At 34.5% G+C, this 22,198-nt stretch overlaps 1 protein-coding gene across 1 annotated transcript in view; it reads left to right on the plus strand.

Annotated features, from left to right (window-relative positions):
• Positions 1-22,198, plus strand: part of CNTNAP5 (contactin associated protein family member 5) — a 974,910-nt gene that overhangs the window by 914,373 nt on the left and 38,339 nt on the right. The window contains 1 exon segment of the mRNA XM_043992699.1: positions 20,956-21,174. Within this exon segment, the coding sequence (XP_043848634.1) occupies positions 20,956-21,174 (219 nt within the window).

A 22,198-nucleotide genomic window follows, 5' to 3' on the forward strand; every position in this document is an offset into this window, starting at 1 on the left:
CAATTATTTAGATATGACTTTGTGTTCAAAATGTTTTATGTATTCATATAGTTGCTGGGTTTGTCTTGGCAGGCAGACATCCTCTTATTTTATAGTGTCTGCAGCTTTGTAAAAGGAATTACTCTTTCTATTTCTTGCTATTAGAATTTTGTTAACATATAGATATTCTGATGAATTATGTGGGTTTATTTTATATCCTGAAACTTTGCTGAAGTCCTTAATTATTCAACTAGATTTTTTTCATTGCTTTTCTAGGATTCTGTAAGTGTACCATGATATCATCTGCAAAGGGTGATAGTTTTCTTTCCTTATTTCCTATTTTAAGTCTTTAAATTTATTTTTTCTTCTTTAACTGCTGTAATTACCGTATTTTTAAAAAAATATTTAGGATTTTATTTCCCCAATTGCATGTAAGAATTTTTAACATTTTAATTTTAACATTCATCTTAAAAATTTTGAGTTCCAAATTCTCCCCTTTCATTCTGAACCACCCACTTCATTGAGAAGACAAGCAATTTGAAATAGGCTATACATGTGTAATCAAGCAAATATATATTTCCTTATGTCATGTGAAAGAAAACATAGACCAAAAAAACCTGAAGAAAAATAAAGAAATTATTAAAAATATATGCTTCAATATATATATTCAGGCACCATCAGTTCTTTGTCTGGGAATGGATACAATTTATCATCATAAGTCCTACAGGGTTGTCTTGTATCATTGTATTACTGAGAATAGCTGTCATTCACAGCTGATCATCTTACAGTATTGCTGTTGCTTTTTAAACAGTACATTTAACTTTGCATCAAGTCATATCAGTCTTTCCAGGTTGTTCTGAGAGTATCCTGCTCATCATTTCTTCTTTCTTTAAAATTAATTAATTATATTTTAAATTTATTTTAGTTTTCAGCAAGACTTTCAATTTCAAATTTTTCTCCCTCCTTCCCCTCCCCCCTTCCCTAGATAGCAGGTAATCTGATACAGGTTTTATATAAATATATACATATATATATACATAAATATATATAAATATATATATATATATAAAATATTACATATATTTCTGCATTAGTCATGTTATAAGAGAAGAATTATTTTGAGGTTTTTCCTTTTTCCTCTGGTCATCACTTCTTATAGCACAATAGTATTCCATCAGAATCACATAGTACAATTTGTTTAGCTATTCCCCAATTGATGGACATCAATTTCCAATTATTTGTCACCAGAAAGGAGCTGCTATAAATATTTTTGCACATATTGGTCCTTTTCCTTTTTAAAAATATCTATTTTTTTATATAGACATAGTAATAGTCAAAGTGCAAAGTATATACTTGGTTTAAATTTCTTTTATACTTCTAAATTTTTCTACAGAATGGTTGAATCAGTTTACAACTCCACCAATAGAGTGTTACTGTCCCATTTTTCCCACCTTCCCTCTAATACTTGTCATTTTCCTCTTTTGTCCTATTACTCAATCTAATAGTTATTAGGTAGTACCTCAGAATTTCTTTTGATTTGCATCTCTACGATCAATAGTTAGAGCATTTTTTCATATGGTTTTAGACAGTTTTGATTACTTCATCTGAAAACTGTTTTTATCTTTTGATCATTTATTAATTGTGGAATGACTCTTATTTTTATACATTTGACTCAGTTCTCTATATATTGAAGCAATGAGGCCTTTATCAGAGAAAATTGTTTCAAAACTTTTTTTCAGTTGTGATTGCTAAATGTATTTATCGCCATCCTATTTTCCCTCCTGTTTATTCTATTCTCTCCTTACATCCTGTCCTTCCTCAAAAGCGTTTTACTTCTGACTACCCCCTTCCTCAATCTACTCTTCCTTTTATGAACTCCTCCCCACACCCACTTGCCCTCTTCCCCTTCTACTTTCCTTTAGGGAAAGACAGATTTCTGTACCGAATTGAGTATTGTTATTCCTTCTCTGAGCCAATTCTGATGAAAGTATAGTTCACCCACATACTCCAACATGATATGATATAAAGAGAGGTGTGTTTACTTGTCTTCTGGCCTGTGTTCTGGTCATGAGTGACTCAAATACTCTTTTCTGCCCTGGAACTTTGATGAGGGTCCCTGATCCACTTTGGCTACAGGCTCTGGTGTGCTCCTCCTTGCCCTAGGACTCCCAGGATTATGATTCAGATCTAAGTATGGACAGTAAAACAGAGTCCTGCACCCCAAAGTCATCCAAGAGACCCCTATGATCTCTTTCTGATCAGTTGATTGACCCCCCACACACACACACCACCTGTGGGCTGAAAGTTTCAAAAGCAGTCATTGCCACTGCTGATTCAGTGGCTCCCAAGGCCTGCTCCTGGTTTACTGAGGCCAGGTCTGTGGTGATCCACTATCCCCCAACTTCAATAGACCTTTCCTGCTGACCTTGTAAGTTGTCTTTGGCTGAAACTATTATTTCACCCAGTCCTTTTGTGGGTTCTACTGCTCCAGGAATTGTTTTATGGCCTTATTTAAAGGTATTTGTTGGGGTTTGGGGAAGAGCCCAGGCAAGTCACTTTCTTTTCTATGCTATTTTGGCTCTGCCTCTGTATAGCTAGCATTTTTAGAACAATATTGAATAATAGTAGTGACAATGAGCATCCTTGCCTCACCTTTTATCTTATTGGAAAGGCTTCTTGATATTTTCCATTACAGATAATGCTTGCTGATGGTATCAGAAAGATACTACTTATACTTTTAAGAAAAACTTCATTTATTCTTAGGCTTTCTTGTGTTTTCAATAGGATTGAGTTTATTTGTCAAGAAGCTTTTTCTGCATTTATTCAGATAACCATATTATTTTTTTGCTTTTATTATTGATATGATCAATTATGCTGATAACATTACTAATATTCCTGGTATAAAAATTTTTAACAATTAAAAGCCCTATATTCCTGATATAAAATCCAACTGTTCATAATGTATGATTCTTGTGATATATTGCTATAATTACCTTGTGAGTATTTCATTGAAATATTTTGCATCAATATTTATTAGGGAAGTTGGTTTATAGTTTTCTTTCTCTGCTTTTGCTCTTGCTGATTTAAATACCAAAGCTATATTTGTGTCATTAAATGAATTTAGTAGGATTTTTTCTTTGCCTATTGTTCCAAATAGTTTATGTAGTGTTGTAATTCATTATCCTTTAAATGTTTGATAGAATTCACTGGTGAATCCACCTGTTCCTGTTGATTTCTTTTTCCTTAGGGAGCTCTTTATTGACTTGTTCAAGTTATTTTTTATTCTAAGATAAGTTTATATATGTATTCTATTTCCCCTTCTATAAACCTGAGAAATTCATTTTTTTCTTAATATTGATCCATTTCATTTATATGGTTAAATATATTGCCATATAATTGGGCAAAATAGCTTATAATAATTGATTTAATTTCCTCTCCCCTGCTGGTGAAATTGTCTTTTTTATTTTTGATGCTGGTGTTTTGGTTTTCATCTTTTTTTAAAGAAAATCAAAATAATTTATTACTTATTTTATAGGGGTTCCCCCCATAAAAGCAGCTTATAGCTTTATTTATTAGTTCAATGGTTTTCTTACTTTCTGTTTTTTCCCTTTTTTGACACTTAGAAATTCCAATTTGATATTTGAGTATTTTTACTTTGTTCTTTTTTTCTAATTTTGTGTGTTTCATTATTTCATCTATTCTTTAATTTAATTCATGTATTTAGAGATTTAAATTTTCCCTAAGTACTCCTTTAATTACATTCCCATAAGTTTTAGTATATTTTCTGATTGTTGAAATTCCATTTAGTGAAATAATTTATTGTTTTTATGACTTGTTCTTTGAACCACTCAGTGTTTAGGATCAGATTATTTAGTTTCTGTTTAATTGTTAATCTATGTTTCCATGGCCCTTTATCGAATATAATTATTATTATATTATGGTCTGAAAATAATGCATTTAATATTTCTGCTGTTCTGCTTTTGATTGTGAGGTTTTTATGCTCTAATACATATTCCATTTTTGTGAAATTATGTATACCTGAGGAAAAAAAAAAAGCATAGTCTTTTTTATTTCCATTCAATTTTCTCCAGAGATTTTTCATATCTGGCTTTTCAAAAATTCTATTTATCTTCTTATTTCTCTTTTATGATTACATTGATCTTGTACTGAGTACTACTCACTAGTATACTTTTACTATTTGATCCTGCAACTCGTTCAACTTTTCCTTTAAAAAATTGGAGACAGGGGCAGCTAGGTGGTGCAGTAGATAGAGCACCATCCCTGGAGTCAGGAGGACCTAAGTTCAAATCCAGCCTCAGACACTTGACACTTCCTAGCTGTGTGACCCTGGGAAAATCACTTAACCCCAATTGCCTCACCAAAAGAAATGGATACAACATCATTTAATACATATATGGTTAGTATTGTTATTACTTCATGGTCTATGTTGTTGTACAGTTGTTTTATAGTTATTTCTAACTCGTCTTGACACCATTAGGGGTTTTCATGGCAAATATATTGAAGTGGTTTGCCATTTCCTTTTCCAGCTCATTTGAGAAGAGAGGAAACTTAAGAAAACAGTTAAGTGACTTGTTCCTGGTTACATAGCTAGTAAGTGCTTGAAGCCAGATTTGAACTCAGAAAAATTACTCCAGGCCTAGTATTCTAATCATTGTGCCTAATAGCTTCCTATTTTCAATGTTACCTTTCAGAAAATTATTATTTGCCTGCTCATCTCATTTCATTGTGTCTATTTTTGTTTTTCTTTTATCTGAGCTCATGATTTCTTCCTTTTTTAAACCTCATTTGAAGCATAGATTTTGCTCTAGCCCCTTATTTTTATTCTGTGTATGTGTCTGTCTGCTTCAAGTATGATTTTTGTAAACAATGTATTGCTAGATTCCAGTTCTTAATCAATTCTATTATATACTTTTGTTTTATGGACAAGTTCATCCCATTCACATTCAGAGTTACTATTTCTAATTATGTATTTTCATTCATTCTAGGTTCCTCTATTTATCCTTCTCTCTCCCTTTTCACCTTGTCCTTCTTCAAAAGTCTGGTTTGCTTCTGACCAGTAAGTCCTTTAACTCATCCTTTCTTCTCTTATTCCCTTACCCTCCTATTTTCTTGTAGGGTAAGACAGATTTCCATATCCAACTGAGTGTGTATGTTATTCCTGCTTTTTGGCCAATTCTGATAAGGGTAACATTCAAGCCTTGTCCCTGACACCCATTATTTTCCTGTGCTTTGTAAAAGTTCTTCCTTTCACATCTTTTATGTGTCATATTTTCCCCTGTACTTCTTCTTAATATCTCCTTCTCCCAATGCATCCCCTTTTCTCATTTTTTCTTTCTTTCCTAAAAATCATCTTATCATAGGCAACACATATCCATGCTCTCTTTCTATGTAGAATCCTTCAAATTTCCCTAATAATAGTAAAATTCTTTGGAGTTAAAAATATCATCTTTAGGAATGTTAAAATTTTAACTTTATTGATTCCTGTAAAAATTCTTTCATGCTTACTTTTATGCTTCTCTTGAATACTATATTTGAAAGTCAAATTTCCTATTCAACTTAAGTCTTTTCATCAAAAATGAAAGGATGTCTTCCATTTTATTAAATATCTTTTTTTTCTCCCTGAAGGATTTTACATAGGTATAATATGGTTAGGTTATTCATTGTTGTGATCTAGTTCCTTTGCACTTCAGCATATCATATTCCAAACCCTTTGCTCATTTAAGGTGGAAGGTGCTAAATCTTGTGTTATCCTGACTGTGACTCCATGATATTTTACTAGTTTCTTCCTGGCTGCTAGCAACATTTTCTTCTTCATCTGAGAGCTTTGGAATTTGCCTATAATATACTTGGAAGTTTTCAGTTTGAGATCTCTTTCATAAAGTGATTGCTGGATTCTTAAAATTTTTATTTTATTTTCTGGTTTTAAGATGTTAGGGCAGTTTTCTTCAAAAATTTCTTAAAATATGATGTCTAGGCTCTTTTTTGATCATGACTTTAAGCAGTCTATTAATTCTTACATTATCTCTTTTTGATCTCTTATTCAGGTCCATCATTTTTCTAAGGAGACATTTCACATTTTCTTTTTTTTTTTTATCTTTTGACTTTTTCTTTTTGTTTCATGTTATCTCTTAGAGTTTCTTGGTGTCTCAAACTACCACTTGCCCAATCTAACTTTTAAGGAATCATTTTCTTCAGGAAGCTTTTATATCTCTTTTTTTGTTTGTCCAATTCTACTTTTTTCCCCATTTCCTTCCTTTAACCTTACATATTCTTTGAATTTATAAAATCAATGTAAAACTGAGTATAAAAGAAAATATATTTATAAAGACCATTTGCTAAATCTTAATCATTAATGCCAACAAAAGTTACATCACTCTGTTGATTGCTAAATTTTTAATAAATAAGTTTTAATCATTTAATCTTTCTCCTTTAACATTTTCATTAAACTTTCTCTACATCACCAGTGCTTAAAATATTCTTGAGAATCATTAAACAGTTTATTTTAAACAAGAACTTTATTGAAAAAACATGATATTTGACTTGAAGGGAAAACTATGTAGGGTCAACTTCTTCATAGTAACTTATCTATACAGAGAAATAGAGATTGTGCTACATGTAACAGCTTTATACAAAAAAAGTCATAAGAACATTCTTGATTTTACAATAATAAAATAAAAATGTTGAAATTATCCAATGAAATAAGGCAGGCAAATATTTATTGTTGGTTATATTGTTGTGGTTATTGTTGAACAGTGAGAGCAAAATAATTTTCTGGAAAATAAAGTTCAAAGCTGAATGACCATACCACTAATAGTTCTCTAGGCAGTGTACTTAATTACATTAAAATAAAATAAAACAAAAATTTCATTTGAAAATGGAGTGAGAGAAAGGCCCAGATTCATCTATCGATTAAAGGGAGAGCACTTCTTTAGCTCCACTCTCCACCAAAGTCCGCAGGAAAGAGAGCAAGAGCACCAGCCTTGCCCCCTCTTTCTCCCACAAGCAAACGTCATTTCCTGATGCCAAGAAAAGCCACATGTTTACTGTCAGGCACCTTCCCCTCATTTCCTACAGTAAGTCTCCAGCAGGTGGCATTATTCCAATCATTACAGCAAGATAAGTACTACATTATTCCCCTTGAGATACTAAAAGATATTGAGGAAAATTACAGAAGGATTTGGGGGAGGGGAAAGTCCAATAGGCCATAGTCATGCAGAATGAGAAATTATGTAGGGGATGAAATTTTCTCCTGTGGAAGTGATAATCCCATGGCTAAAATCTGTGATTCAACAATGCTTTTTGTTTTTTTCTAAAAAAAAAGTATTTTATTAATCTCTAATTACATGTAAAGATAGTTTTCAACATTTGTTTTCATAAGATTTTTAGTTCCAAATTTTTCTCCCTCCCTCCCTTCCCTCTCCCCTCCCCAAGACAGAAAGCAAACTGATATAGGTTATATATGTACAATCACATTAATCATACTTTTGCATTGACCAAGTTGTAAAAGAAGAATCAGAACACATGGGAAAAAACCTCACAAAAGAAAAAAAAACAGTCAAAAAGTAGAAACAATATTGTTCAGTTTGCATTCGGAATCCACAGTTCTTTTTTCTGAATGTGGAGAACATTTTCCATCAAGAATTCTTTGGAATTGTCTTGGGTCATTCCACTGCAGAGAAGAGCCAAGTCTATCACAGTTGATCATTACACAATGTTGCTGTTACTGTGTACAATGTTCTCCTGGCTATGCTCACCTCACTCAGCATCAGTTCACTTATGTCTTTCCAGGTTTTTCTGAAATCTGCCTGCTCATTATTTCTTACAGCACAATAGTATTCCATTAAATTCATATATGACAATTTGTTCAGCCATTCCCCAATTGTTGGGCATTACCTCAACTTCCAATTCTTTGCTACCACAAAGAGAAGTGCTATAAATATTTTTGTCCATGTGGGTCGTTTCCCCTTTTCTAGGATATCTTTGGGATACAGACCTAGTAGATACACCAAAGTTTTTGAGAGAATCATATAATTAAAAAGGTGAAAGGCATGTCAGGGACTATTATTTGTTCATCTATCCTTTACTTAACGACCTATAATGAAATGACTTGATTTGGAGTATCATGCAGGCATAATCCAAGTGTTTATACATGCTTAAAATTGGGTATATATCACTATACATGTGATCAATGTAATTTTTGTTAAGTGAGCATATGAGTAAAATGATAAACCCTTTATGAATTATTTATAAAATAATTAAGTATTAAAATTAAGCATAGGAGATTGAGAGAAAAGGTTTTCTCATCTGTAATATGAGAAAGTTGGACTAGATGATATTTGAGGTACATTTGAGCTCTAAAAGTCCAAGAATCATTGACTTGGGAATTCAGTGTATTTAAATGTCACTGACACCAAGTAAAAACATGATAGAAATCAGCATACTCATTTAAAGAAGAAGCAACATAAATTCATTCTAAAATTTATCTCTCAGAGAAAAAGAGATTGCTGTGATATCCTCTTCTAATGGGATTTAATAATGCTAATGCTAATGGTTAGCATAGAATGTTGTGAAAGGGCCAAGACTGGTATTGAAGAGACTTCATATGTATATCTTTTTTTTTAAAGAAAAAGTATCAGGATATGTGATTCTTGATTGTAATTCCAATTCCTTTGCCCTCTGGAATATCATATTCCATGCCCTCCAGTCCTTTACTGTAGAAGCCGCTAGATCTTGTGCTATCCTGACTGGGGCTCCACAGTACTTGACTTCTTTACTTTTGGGCAGCTTGCAATACTTTCTCCTTGACCTGGAATCTCTGGAATTTGGCTATAATATTCCTGGGAGTTTTCCTTTTGGGCTCTCTTTCTGGAAGTGATCGGTGGATTCTTTCAATTTCTATTTTAGCTTCTTCTTCTAGAATTTCAGGGCAATTTTCCCTGAGAATATCTTGGAAGATGATGTCTAAGTTCTTTCCTTGATCATGGTTTTCAGGTAGACCAATAATTATGAATTATCTCTCCTGGATCTATTTTCTAGGTCAACAGTTTTTCCAAGAAGATATTTCACATTGCCCTCTATTTTTTATTTATTTAGATCTGCTTTATTTTGTCTTGGTTTCTCATAAAGTCACTAGCATCCATTTGTTCAATCCTAATTCTTAGGCAATTAGAGAGCTTTTCCATTTGTATTTTCAATGTACCGTTATCATTTTCAAATCAAGGATGGCTTGGAAGGTCTTAAGGAGGGAGCTACTCTGCTGAGACAGGAGTGGAGGCCAACCCCACAGTCACGCTGACACAGGTCCAGTCCAGTTCACTTTTTTCTCATGTCTTTCCTGCATCACCCTCATTTCTCTTTCCATTTCCCCTATACCTCTCTAACTTTATCTTCAAAGTTCTATTTGAGTGCCTCTATGGCCTGAGACCAATTCATATTTTTCTTGGAACCTTTAGATATTGGGGCCCTGACACTGACATCTTCCTCTAAGGGTGTACCTCAATCTTACATGTCACTAAAGAAACTTTGTGGTCCTCACCTTTCTCTGTCTGGTCATCTTTCCTTTCTGTTCCTTGAATTTTAGTTCCTTAAAGTGGGGCACGATTTCCAGGATGCACTATCCTAAGCTTCAAGAGGTCCCAGGGGGTATGATATAAGGAGAATCATGTTCTTCACTCACCTGGCCTGTTCCTTGGTCTGTAGATGACCCCAGAACAATTTGCTAATCAACCAGCTTTGTGTTCTGTGGTTGTCAGCTCCCAAGAGCCTCTGCTCCTCCCCCACCTGGGACACTGCTACTCAACCTACCTCCTGGTTCCCAGCAGGGATAAAAAAAAACCCAAGTTCTACCTCAGCACTAACAAAGACCCCTGTAATCTCCCCCCTTCCAAGGGCTCATCCCTCTCACCAGACTGTGAACTTAGTTCCAGACAACACTGGTACTGCAGTTGATTCAGAGGCTCTGGGGTTCTCTTTCTCTGTTGAAGCTCCTTGGGACTGGATCTGTGTCAGCATGACTGTGGGGTTGGTCTCCACTCCTGTCTCAGCACAGCAGCTCCCTCCTTCCAACCTTCCAAGCCATCCTTGGTTGGAAAATTATCTTGGCACATGCTTCTGTGGATTTTGCTGCTCCAGTAATTGCCCTATGGCACCATTTGGATGTTTTTTGGAGAGGTTTTGTAGTGAGTTTGAGAGCTCACTGCCTTTCCTCTGCCCCACAGAAAAAGTACCTTCAATTCAGGCTCTACTAGTTCTTTCTCTGGAGTTGGGCAGCACCTTCCATATCTATTTCTAGCTCTAGCAATGGTTAAGTATTCAAACTTTGATAAACCTTTATACTTGTCTGTGGCTCTTCTTCTGCAAATGGGGATATATATATATATATATGTATATATGTGTGTGTGTGTGTGTGTGTGTATAAAATGGAGATAATAATCCTACTGTAGTATAATAAAAGTAGTTGATACACATACATATATACATATTTATGCAGTATATGATAGAGATAGATAGATCAGGTATCATATGTTTATGTGCATGTGGAATTACACACTTATAAGGTTTACAAAGTGTTTCACATATCTCATTTGTTTTCTGAAGGAGCCCTTTGATGTGGTTGCTCTTATCCTTATTTTATAGAAGAGGAACCTGAAGCTGAGAGAGTTTAATTGCCTTGACTAGAGTCACCCAGCTAGTAAGTTGTTGATAGTGAGCTGTCTTTGGATTCAGGAACACCTAGGAGCAAGCCCTATCTCAGAGGGATAATGGCTGAGTGATTCTAGGTATGTCAAAACTTCTAATGCCCCAAGCATTTCTCTAAATCTATATGTACCTCAGAAGGTAGCAGTCTAAATTGATAGAAAGAGTTCCTGATTAAGAGAGTTCCAACAATGAGATCACAGTTCTAGTTTAAAAAAAATCTCAGCTCTAAGAAATGAGATAATACAGGGTGAAAACACTTTGATAAGTATACGAGTTGCAAAATATGCAAGGTAATCCGGTTAATTATAAAGGAATCTCTCTTAACTATGTCAAAGAGCTAAAGGACTGTTCATACCCTCTGACCAAGTGGTACCACTGCTAGGTTTGTATCCCAAAAAGATCATAGAAGAGGGGAAAGGACCCACATGTACAAAAATATTTATAGCAGCTCTCTTTCTGGTAGTAAAGAGTTGGAAATTGAGGGAATGTCCTTCAACTGAGGAATGGCTAAACAAGTTGTGGTATATGAATGTAATGGAATGCTATTGTGCCGGAAGAAACAATGAGCAGGAGTTCAGAGCAACCTGGAAGGCCTTATATGAACTGATGCTGACTGAGAGGAGGAGAACTAGGAGAACATTGCACAAAGTAACAGCAACATTGTGTGATGAACAATGGTGATAGACTTGGCTCCTCTCAGCAGTGCAACGATCCAAGACAATTCCAAAGAACTCATGATAGAGAGTGTTTTCAATATCTAGAAAGAAACCTGTGGATTATGAATGCAGATGGAAACATACTATTTATACTTTTGGGCTGGTTTATTTTCCTTCTTTTTTGAGCTTTTTCGCTTGTGCTCTGATTATCCTTTCACAAGATGACCAATGCAGAAATATGTTTAATGTGACTACACATATATAATCTATATCAGATTGCTTTCCATCTTGGGGAGGGGGGAGAGAAGGGAGGGTAGGAGAAAAATTTGGAACTAAAAATCCCATGAAAACAAATGTTGAAAACTATCCTTATATGTAACTGGAAATAATAAAATACTTTTACTTATTAAAATAAATAAACAAATAAATAAACAAATAAATAAGTGAATGAATGAATAAATAAATAAGCACACAAACAAACAAACGAATGAATAAATAAAAAAAGAAAGGGGCCTCTCTTTGCATGCACATATGCAAAAAAAAAAAACTGCTTTGTCTTCTTGGGTGCCATTAATGAGGCTGGTGGATGCACTTTCTCTATCATGCACAGTGGAGACCCTTTGGGAGACCCTTGGAAGAGACTGTATTTTTAGGATATTGCTTCCTTTCCTGACTGTCCCTCTCTATCCTGAAGGGAAACCTATGTCATTTCTGCTTGGTATCCATATTCACTGAATGTGTGTCATCTTTTGTGTTTCCACATTTTATTTCTTGTTTACCCAGTAGAATGAGGCTGGACTGCTAGTGTTGTGACACCTCAGGATTCAAATGTCATGAATGGTTTTTGACATATGACAAATGTCATATTACAGCCTAACTAAATGTCTGGTTTTAGTAGCTAGTTGATTTTTTTAAAGAAAGTTAAAAACCTCATGGGTAAAATTATCCCACATTGGCTGAGTCACCCTCTTCATGTCAGGTGCTTGTCAGTGTGTGAAGTGTTCCATATTCTATAGCTAAAACTGGCTGTGTTCCTTCCTTTGGCATCAGAAAAGTCGTTTCATATCATATCATAACTCTACTTTGAAGAAATACTGTTTGTAAATAGATGCAGAAGGTTAATTTGAAGGGAATAGAAAAGTGTGCTGTAGAGAATGAGAGTTTAGAACAGAGTAAAAAAAACCACATCTACATTGTATTATCTATCTCTAATAGCCTCTTTTCACTCTAAAATAATAGGAAAAGGAACATTTATTTATTAATCCCTGTGGGTTTGAATTGGTCTATTTAAAGCAACACACCTCAGTTGGATTCTTTATTTGAAGGTATATGTTGCCTGTATGAAAAGCAAATAACCTAGTTCCAAGCTTAACTCTTTGGATCTTTCTTCTCCCCACAAGCCCTCCTCTGCAAAATCTCCACTAGTAAAAGTTCTTATCACATAGGCAGTAAGTAACACAGAGTTGAAATCATTCCAGCCTTGTTTCCATTCCTATTAAAATGATTGACTTTCATTGGGAGAGTTAGATGTTGAAATAGTGAGAAGGCCTGTTTGGAGGCTCTGTTAAATCATGACTATTTTCCTACTCCAAATTTATGTAAACAACCACCATGAAATTTGGAGCAAGAGATAGGAATAATACTGTTTAGAATATAGAATAAAACTTCAGTCTAAATGCATCTTGGAGAACTCTTCACCTACTGTTTCTCAAACTAATTTGGCCACAGAATACTTTTGAAGTTAACATATTGACAGAACTCATAAATACAAAACTATCTGTTCAAGACTACAGCAAATGGTGATTGAAGGTCCAGTTCTATTTTCCAGGGCCAGTTATTACATACAAAGAAATCTTTGACAATAACAAAATTGGGGCAACTGGTTGGCACAGTGAACTGAGCACTGGGCCTAGAGTTAGGGAGATACGAAGTCAAATATGACCTCAGATTAATTATTACCTGTGCAACACTGGACATGTCATTTATTGATTGCTTCAATTTCGTCAACAGTAAAATGGTGATAATAATAGCACCTTCCTCCCAATGTTCTTGTGATGATCAAATGAAATTGTATTTGTACAGTGCTTAGCCCAGTGACTAATAAATAATAGAAACAATAAATGTTGCTTGCCTGCCTGCCTTCCTTCCTTTCTACCTTCCCTCCTTCCTTCCTTCCTTGTCTCCTTCCTTCTTTCTTTCCTTCCGTCCTTCCTTCTTTTTCCCATGACGATATACTCTCTCCATTCCTTAACATCTTTACATCATTCTTGTATTTGGATGAGTGACCATAAGATCATAGATGAAGATTTCAAAAAGACCTCAGACTTCTTCTAGTATAAGCCTTTTTTTTTTTAATTTTAGTGAGGCAATTGGGGGTAAGTGACTTGCCGAGGGTCACATAGCTAGTAAGTGTCAAGTGTCTGAGGCCGGATCTGAACTCAGGTACTCCTGACTCCAGGACCAGTGCTCTATCCACTGCGCCACCTTGCTGCCCCCTAGTATAAGCCATTACTCTAAACTAAAGCCCAGGAAAATTGACTTGTCCAGTGTCACTTAATAGGTAGTAATCATCAAAGGCAATATATGAAATATATTCCTATGTCAATGGATATCATGTTGTTTGTTTTTCCCAATGTAGGGAAGGAGAAATATCATATATGAAAGAGATGCAGGATATTTATGGGGAAGAAAAAAGAGAGGAAAATGTCTTTTGTCTCAGAATTTGCCTTTCTTGAACCTGGGGTGGGAGTTAGTGTTGAAAGAAACCTGTGGTATCATCTGAATCAAACTTTCTGCTAAGTCAAAAGCAGAGGGAGATGTCTCTTCTAGATGTCTTAGAGAAAAGATTCTTAAACTGTAGATTTTGACCCCATATGGAGTTTCAAAACCGCATGTGAGCATTGCAAAAATTTGTCAGTAAATGGTTGGTTTGTTATACCTGTTTCATAAACCTATATTTCTGAGGTCACATATAAATTTCTTGGGCAAACAAGGGTTGTAAGTCAAAAAAGTTTAAGAAGCTATGTCTTAGAGGATGTAGATATGTCCAAAGTACACTCCGTTTTTCCCATCAGGCAATTTGCCAGGCTCTCATGGGACATTTTGGGAAAATGTTGATCTTTTCCAACCCCAACATTTTACAGGCAAAATTTGTAGTTTCAAAAAGTCATGACCTCTTGCAAGTCACACAATGAGTTGTAGGATTATTGGGCACTAGAATCAATAACTCATGACTTAACTCATTATTATTTATTAATTTTTTCAATCATGCTTTTCTCCAAATTTATATCCTTAGGTGGAAACAAGCTTCACCAGTTTTTCATGATAGTCAAATTATTTGAATATTTTGTACTAGAATTAAACTTTCCCCATTAATTAATGTTAAAAACTAGCTAGCAGAATTATAGCCTTTATTTGTGAGACCAAATTTGCCAAAGGGTCCCCTTGCCCAAACATTGACCCCAGAGGCATCTTAGACAAGAAGCATTATGTTCTTCCTCTCTTGGCTCATATATACAGGGTTTAAAGGTAGATGGTAGTTTAATGCCTGTGTAATTAAAAAAAATATACTAATTCACTAAACAGAATTTCAAGAAAATAAGTACAGCATCAGATAGAGAGATGGCCAACACCTCCTTCAGTCTCTTCTGGATAGGTTTCACTGCAAGCAAAAACAGAATGATAACATTTTCTCCCATTAGATGAGCAGCACCTGTACACCACTATGGCATTTGCAGAATATATATTGAAATAACAACAGGATACATGATGATGAAAAAGACATTATAAACAGGATGTCTTCTTTTGTAGAAGCTTGAAACAATTCAGTTCAAAATAATACTCATTTATATAATACCTGTTTTATAAATGATACTGTTCTTAGCCCTGGAGACAAAGACAAAATATAAAATCATTGTTCCCTCTAGGAGCTTACCTTCAAATAGCTGTAGCAATATAATCAGACAACCTAAAACTTTCTGAAATGTTAACTTTTGGAATGTTGACTATGAGATATGTGATTTTAAAAACCAAGAAAAGTACATAATATTTTAAAAACAGCCTGAAAAAATAAAAGTGATTATTCTAACAGAAACTCATTAGTACATAAATGTACTCATAAATAAAACTTTAAAAATTTAATCTTTTTTGAGTTGAGTCCTAACAAATGGTTATATTTTTCAATGTCTCTCCTGTGAGTCAATTATTCTCATAAGATGATAGGATTTTCCATTGAATAAAATGAAAAGGAAACTTGAGACCATCTCTCCATACCTCCTGATCTTTTAGAAGTGGAAACTGAAGCCCAGAAAGATTAAATAACTTGACTAAAATTACATGGATCATAAGAGGTAGCACTCAAAATCTTACCCATATGCTCTGCCACCAAATGTCTCCTTACTGTGTGATGGTGTTAGACCATGTTGCTAATTCCATTGTTTCTCATTTGTACCTAACTGTCATTAAATCCATGCCTATTTTCATAGATGTAGATCCAGGAATCAGTGGAAAAGACTTTGTAAGATGGTTGACACGTGTGGATTTTAAGACAGAAAGAATACAGTTAAGGTTCTATTCTGCCCTGACTGACCTTCATTTGATTTCAGTAAGAAATTCCACATTCTAACTTCTCATTGGTTCTCTTTTCTCATCTGTAAAATGAGGACAAAGGCATAGTCTTGGTGAATGCTGAGGTCCTTTCTACCTACAATCGTATGATCTATATGTTGTAAATTTTAAACTAAGAGATCTCTAAGTTTCTTCAAATCTAATGGTCTAATATGTTATGACTATATGATCAAAATTCAATTTTCCTGAATAATGGTAGTTTTATCTATTCCCATTATTATTAAGCCGCTACTTTCAATAGTCAGATTGGGTTTAAGAGCACGTCGCAGTATACATCAGACTCATATATAAACTAGGAAAACAAATGAACAAACAAAACAATTATTGGAGATGATCAACAGAGAGCTTTAGGTTTGAGGAGGATATGGAAAGACTACAAAAAAAAACAGGGAAGTTAAAAAATAGAAATGAAGGAGAGAGTTCCAGACTTGGGAGTAGCCTGGGAAAACACTCTCATATGTATGAGAAACATAAAGGAGACCTGTGTTACTGAATTACAGTGTATGTAGATGGAGCAAAGTATAAAAATCCATCTGGAAAAGTAAGAAAGAGCTAGGTTATAAAGCTAAAACTGAAGAGAGCATTTTATGTTTGATCTTGGAGGTAATAAGGGACCACTGGATTTTATTGAATGTGCAGAGGGGTGACAGGGTCAGGCTAATATTTAAGGAGAATCATCTTGACAGCTGAGGTTTTTTTACATACAAGAATGGGCAGATATTTGAGGCAGAGAACCAATCAGCATCTTGTAAAGGTGTGAGGTAAGGAGATACTAAACTGGAGTAGTGTAGTATGAGAAATAATAAAGGGTATGCGCAAGACATTAAACAAAAATATGAATAAGAGGTCTTGACAACTGATTTGATATGTGCTTGATAGGGGCAGCTAGGTGGCACAGTGGATAAAACACTGGCCCTGGATTCAGGAGGACCTGAGCTCAAATCCGATCTCAGACACTTGACACTTACTAGCTGTATGACCCTGGGAAAGTCACTTAACCCTCATTGCCCTGCAAAAAAAAAATAATTAAAAAAAATGATATATGCTTGATACAGGGGCGGGGGGGGGCAGAGTAAGAGAGAGGATGAAACCTAGGCTTTGAGCATGGGTGAAAAGGAAGATACTATTGCCCCTTATGACAAACATAAAAAGTTAGAAGAGGGGAAGATTTATGGGGAAAGATAAATAATTCAGTTTTGAACATATTGAGTTAAAAATGTCAATGGAAAACTTGACTTAAGATGTCTCAGACAATGAAAGTTCTCCTCTGGGATAAACATGTATAGCTCATTATTTTTACCCTAAAGTTCTTACACAATTGATTCTTGGGTAGTAGATTGACATTATGAAGGTTCTTTTTTAAGAAGATTAATCTAGCCATGTCCTTGGAATTTAAAGGTTCAAAGAACATATATGATGATGATCTGAAAGTTGGATAAAATAATGTTTTCAAATAGTCACAGGCTTTACAAAAAGGCCCTGTAATATATTAACAATCATTCACAACAAAATCAGATCACATTGTTAAACTATCAGAGACATTTAAACCAAAGACTACAATGATAGCTAAATAGATATTTGTTGGATTTCCAAGGGGACTCAAAATACTATCTATAGCTCAGTGGTTATTGATTGAGTCCAGACTTATGCTACAGACATAAAATTTGGAAATGCTGAAGTAACAAGAAAAGAAACTCTGGTATGGAGTTCTCCTTAATTGGCTGTTTTTAACCAAAAGCTGAATGATCACTGCTTGGATATATGTAAAAGGGATTATTCACATTCAGGTACATATTGAATTAGATGGTCCTAGAATCAATTTCTATTTCAGACAAACTGGAAACTGTGGACCACTGAATGTAAGAAAAGGTAGAATTTTTTTTGAAAGATATATAGTATGTCTCATGGTGATATACATAAATTGAATAGGAAGTGTTGTCAGCAAATCCTCTAGAGAAGTGAAATAAAAAGACAGTCCTTGGAATTGCTTGATTGGGTTTGCATTCTCACAATGACAAATGCAATTTGAATACCCAGCTTCTTTGTCAAGCATATCAATGACATTCATTCATAAGATTAGTGTGTAGAATAGGACAACAAATGCTCTCTTTCCAAATTCTTATGGATACAATGCATTTGTAACTTTAGAATTTTAATAAAGAAATTAGGAAACCCCTTCTGTCTCAATGAAAGTGGTAACTGAATGAATAATGGGAAGCATTTATATTGAATATTCTTTCAATTCCATAAACTTCTACAAACCCTCTTTTTGGCAGTTGGAGATAAACTGATGCTTGCTATTCTCCAAAGGGATTTTCTTTTGGCCATCATTTTTCTCACTGCCTTTGCTCTCCTTTCAATGTTACAAAAATAAAAACCATGGAAATCTCAGATGGGTTTGTTCTTCTACTATATAAGACTGTGCTCATCTAGGAATTCATTACACAATAGCCTCACACTGGGAGCATTTCCTTAACTCAGGGATTCTCTTGTTTTCTTATTTTCTTTTCAACAACTCCTAGAGGTTTCAATCATCATTATACATCTAGGATAAACATACGTCCTGGGAGATAAGACTCTATTCAAAACATCTCTCTTTTAAAAAATAAAATGTCATTTTTGGCACTTCCCCAATTTATCTGTGTAGCTATGTCTTGTTTGTGAAGTTTGGCTTTGTGACATTTACAATGGTGATGCCCTCTAAAGGCCCAAGAACCATCATAGAGTTCTTTCCAAAAATGGCCTGGGAATAAGCTCTTGTGTTTTGGAGCTATGTCCTTAAGCCACAGATACACTTAAATATCAGATGCTGATACCCTCAAATCCTAAAATTAAAAAAAAATTATCCTATCCCTCCAAAAAATAGTCAAATATTCTTCCCTTTAATGATTTTTTCTTTAGCATCTAAAAATAACAACAACAAACTCTTAAATATGGCATATTTTATGGAATTATTCAATTAAAAAATGAAAAATAGCTTCATCTTTCTAGAAGACTAGAAAAAATATATATGTATGTATGTTTACACAAACTCCCTTTTTAAAAATAAGCCATTTAGTGTTTCACAGACAAGGAATTCCATCACTCATCTCTCACCTCCCAGTTCTGTACCTTGAAGAAACCATCCTCCCCATAACCCTGGAAAATTTAACTTCTTCACTAGCCCACACAGTCCCTACTTTTCTTCCCCACTCAGCTCAAATTCCCTTTCCAGGAGGAAGCCTATCCTGATACCTACCAGTATAGCATAGTGTATATAGTATAGTGACCTTCCCTCACAAATTATACTGTATTTTTATATGTTTAATTCTTTAAAAATATGTATTTTAATGCCAATAGAATATAAGCTACTTTTGGATAGTCATGATTTGATATCTTTCTTTTGTTCCTTACTGCCCAGTTATACTGCATGGGAGTTAGTATGTGCTTAATAAATCCTTGTTGAATAAATTAATGAATTTGTTAAAGCTGTTGTGTTATACTGAACACTTATTAAAACGGTATGTTCTAATTTTCTTAAGATATAGTTCATTGGAATAAAAAAAAATCCTCCCACACTACACATATACAATCCTCATATGCTATTCTCTTTCATTGTTTTTTGTATGTTCAAATGTTCATGCTTATTGATGCTTTCAAATTCATAATAAAAAAGGAAATTTCTAAAAAAAAAAGATATAGTTCATTGGGCTTAGAAAAGAAAAGTATGACATGTTAATAAGTGATGGTAGTGTCCATGCTCCAAAATAAGTAAAAAAGCATTTACTGTTTGCTATATGTGACATTGAAGAGTTTATGTTCTGGTTCAGGTTTTTCCTGAAAATGTCAGATCCAGGGGCAGCTAGGTGGTGCAGTGGATAGAGCACTGCCCCTGGAGTCAGGAGTACCTGAGTTCAAATCCGGCCTCAGACGCTTGACACCAGCTGTGTGACCCTAGACAAGTCACAACCCCAATTGCCTCACCAAAAAAAAATAAAATAAATGTCAGATCCAGTAGGAACTCACCAATGGCAGAATGCATCCTTTTGCTCCACAAAATCCTCCATCAGGACAAAGATGTTGTTTTTTTTCCTTTACCTCTGTACCTGCCTTCTACCATTGGTGAGTTCCTACTGGATCTGACATAATAATAGGAGCAATTATTGTTGTTGTTGTTATTATTATTATTATTTTAAATATGTACTACATAGTGTTCACCTTGATTTTTGCAATTATTTCAACAACCTAGTTAAGTGGTTTCTTCAATTAAAATGAATGTTCTCCTGAAGGAGGCTTATACACTGTAATACTATAAGCAATGGAACAATGGACCTGATGAAAATCCTCAGTGGATTCAACTTTGTCCTAATATTGCCAGGCATCCAAAGATATGCCAACAATTGGTCAACAATAACTAGAGGAACATTGGCTCATCAGCATTCAGTTCCTCAGACAGTGGGAAAGAAATAGAAAAGAAAAATAAATGGAATATAGTATCTAAAGAAGGTTGAGTAGGAGAAATCATTAGAAAGCTTTGAGGGGGAGTTGCTATATAATATACTTACCTGAGCTGTCTAAAAGTCTATATCTCATGTTCTATTTTTCAAATGGATAATAACTTGTTCAAGTACTATAATGTGTATGACAGAATTTTACCTATGACTTCCAGAGATCATAGCTAAGAAAAAAAAAAGATATAAAGAAGTCTAGAATTAGATAGTTATACTAATGTTGATGTCATAGACTGAAAAAAAAATTCTTGAATGAAGTGACAGGAGTTCAAAACATTATCCCTTATAAAGCGGAGAGGCACTAGACAATTTTAGACAAGAAGTGTTGATGCATGGGGATGAATATGGAAGTGTGTTTTCATCAATAAGATGAAATGCACAGTCTTTTCCACTGGATAAGCTAAAATGATTTTGTAATTCAACATTTTGCACAATGATATAGAAGGGGGGGAAATCACTTTCTGATTGTGTGCTTCATGTTGCAGATAGCCTGGGACTAGATGCTGAAGTCTCTAAAGCAAACACCATTGGGTTTGTCGGATGCCTGTCATCTGTCCAATATAACCACATAGCACCACTGAAGGCAGCCCTGCGCCACCCGAGCATTGCGCCTGTCACTGTGAAAGGTGTTTTGGCAGAGGCTAATTGCAGATCTGTAGTGGAAGCAGATGTAAACACAGTGACAACAGTATACTCTTCATCAGGTATGTCTCCATAAGAAAAAAAATAGCTCTGCAATTAGATCCAAGACACATAGGCTTTATTTTTTTCTTGCATGGACTTTAAAAGTTCTATTTACCTCATGAAATAAAATCACAGATTTAAAGCAGAATGAAATGCTAGCAGTAATCTAGCCCAATAACTTCATTTTACATATCAGGAAACCAAATAACAGGGAGGTGTAGTGATTTGTTGGAAGTCACTTAAGTAAGAATCAGCTAAGACAAGATATAAACCAAGGTCCTTTGATTCTAAATCTGAGGCTCTTTCTACTGGAATGCACTATCTCAGTACATTACTGTATAATCATTGATACCCCTGATGATGACACCAAGTCAAGAAAAGATTAAATTTTATTCAATATGTTGTTTCAAGAGGAATTATGGTATAGTATATAGAGATATCAGAGTCAGGAAGACTTGAAGTACAGGTCCCATTTCGGATACATAGCAGTTGTATCATCCTAAGTGAGTCATTTAACCTCACATTTTCAGTTAACTCTCTAAGACTAAATTTGAGCGAAGGGGCCAGAGAGAGTCAATAAGGATTTCTTAGCAGGACCTCCTTATACCAGTGCAATTACAAACATGGTTTTAAAATATTCTATCTCTTTCAAAAGATACAAATGAGCCTAATTCCAAAACCATTAAAAAAACTTTTAGGTTATTAAACAATAAACCTGTTGTCTGGACAGAAAAATAGCCTAAGAAGAATACTTCATTTCCCAAGGTTTTCAAGAAACTAAGAATACTTTGTATCCATGTTAGTATGTATCTAGGTCCCTTTTGTTATAAACCATATAAGCATACTCATAAGTTCTATAGATGCTGATGAAATGAAGTCCAAGACTAAGTATGAATACCAAATGTTATATAGCAAACAGTGGTGGTCATATTCCTATTTTTAATACAATGAAAGTAACAGGGATGGATAAATAAAAATATCTTCCACCATCCATCTACCTTCTGGCATGTCACAGCCCGATTTTGTAAACCTTCACCATTATCA

This window comes from Dromiciops gliroides, chromosome 3 (genome assembly GCF_019393635.1).
Source record: "Dromiciops gliroides isolate mDroGli1 chromosome 3, mDroGli1.pri, whole genome shotgun sequence".
NCBI classification, from domain to species: domain Eukaryota; kingdom Metazoa; phylum Chordata; class Mammalia; order Microbiotheria; family Microbiotheriidae; genus Dromiciops; species Dromiciops gliroides.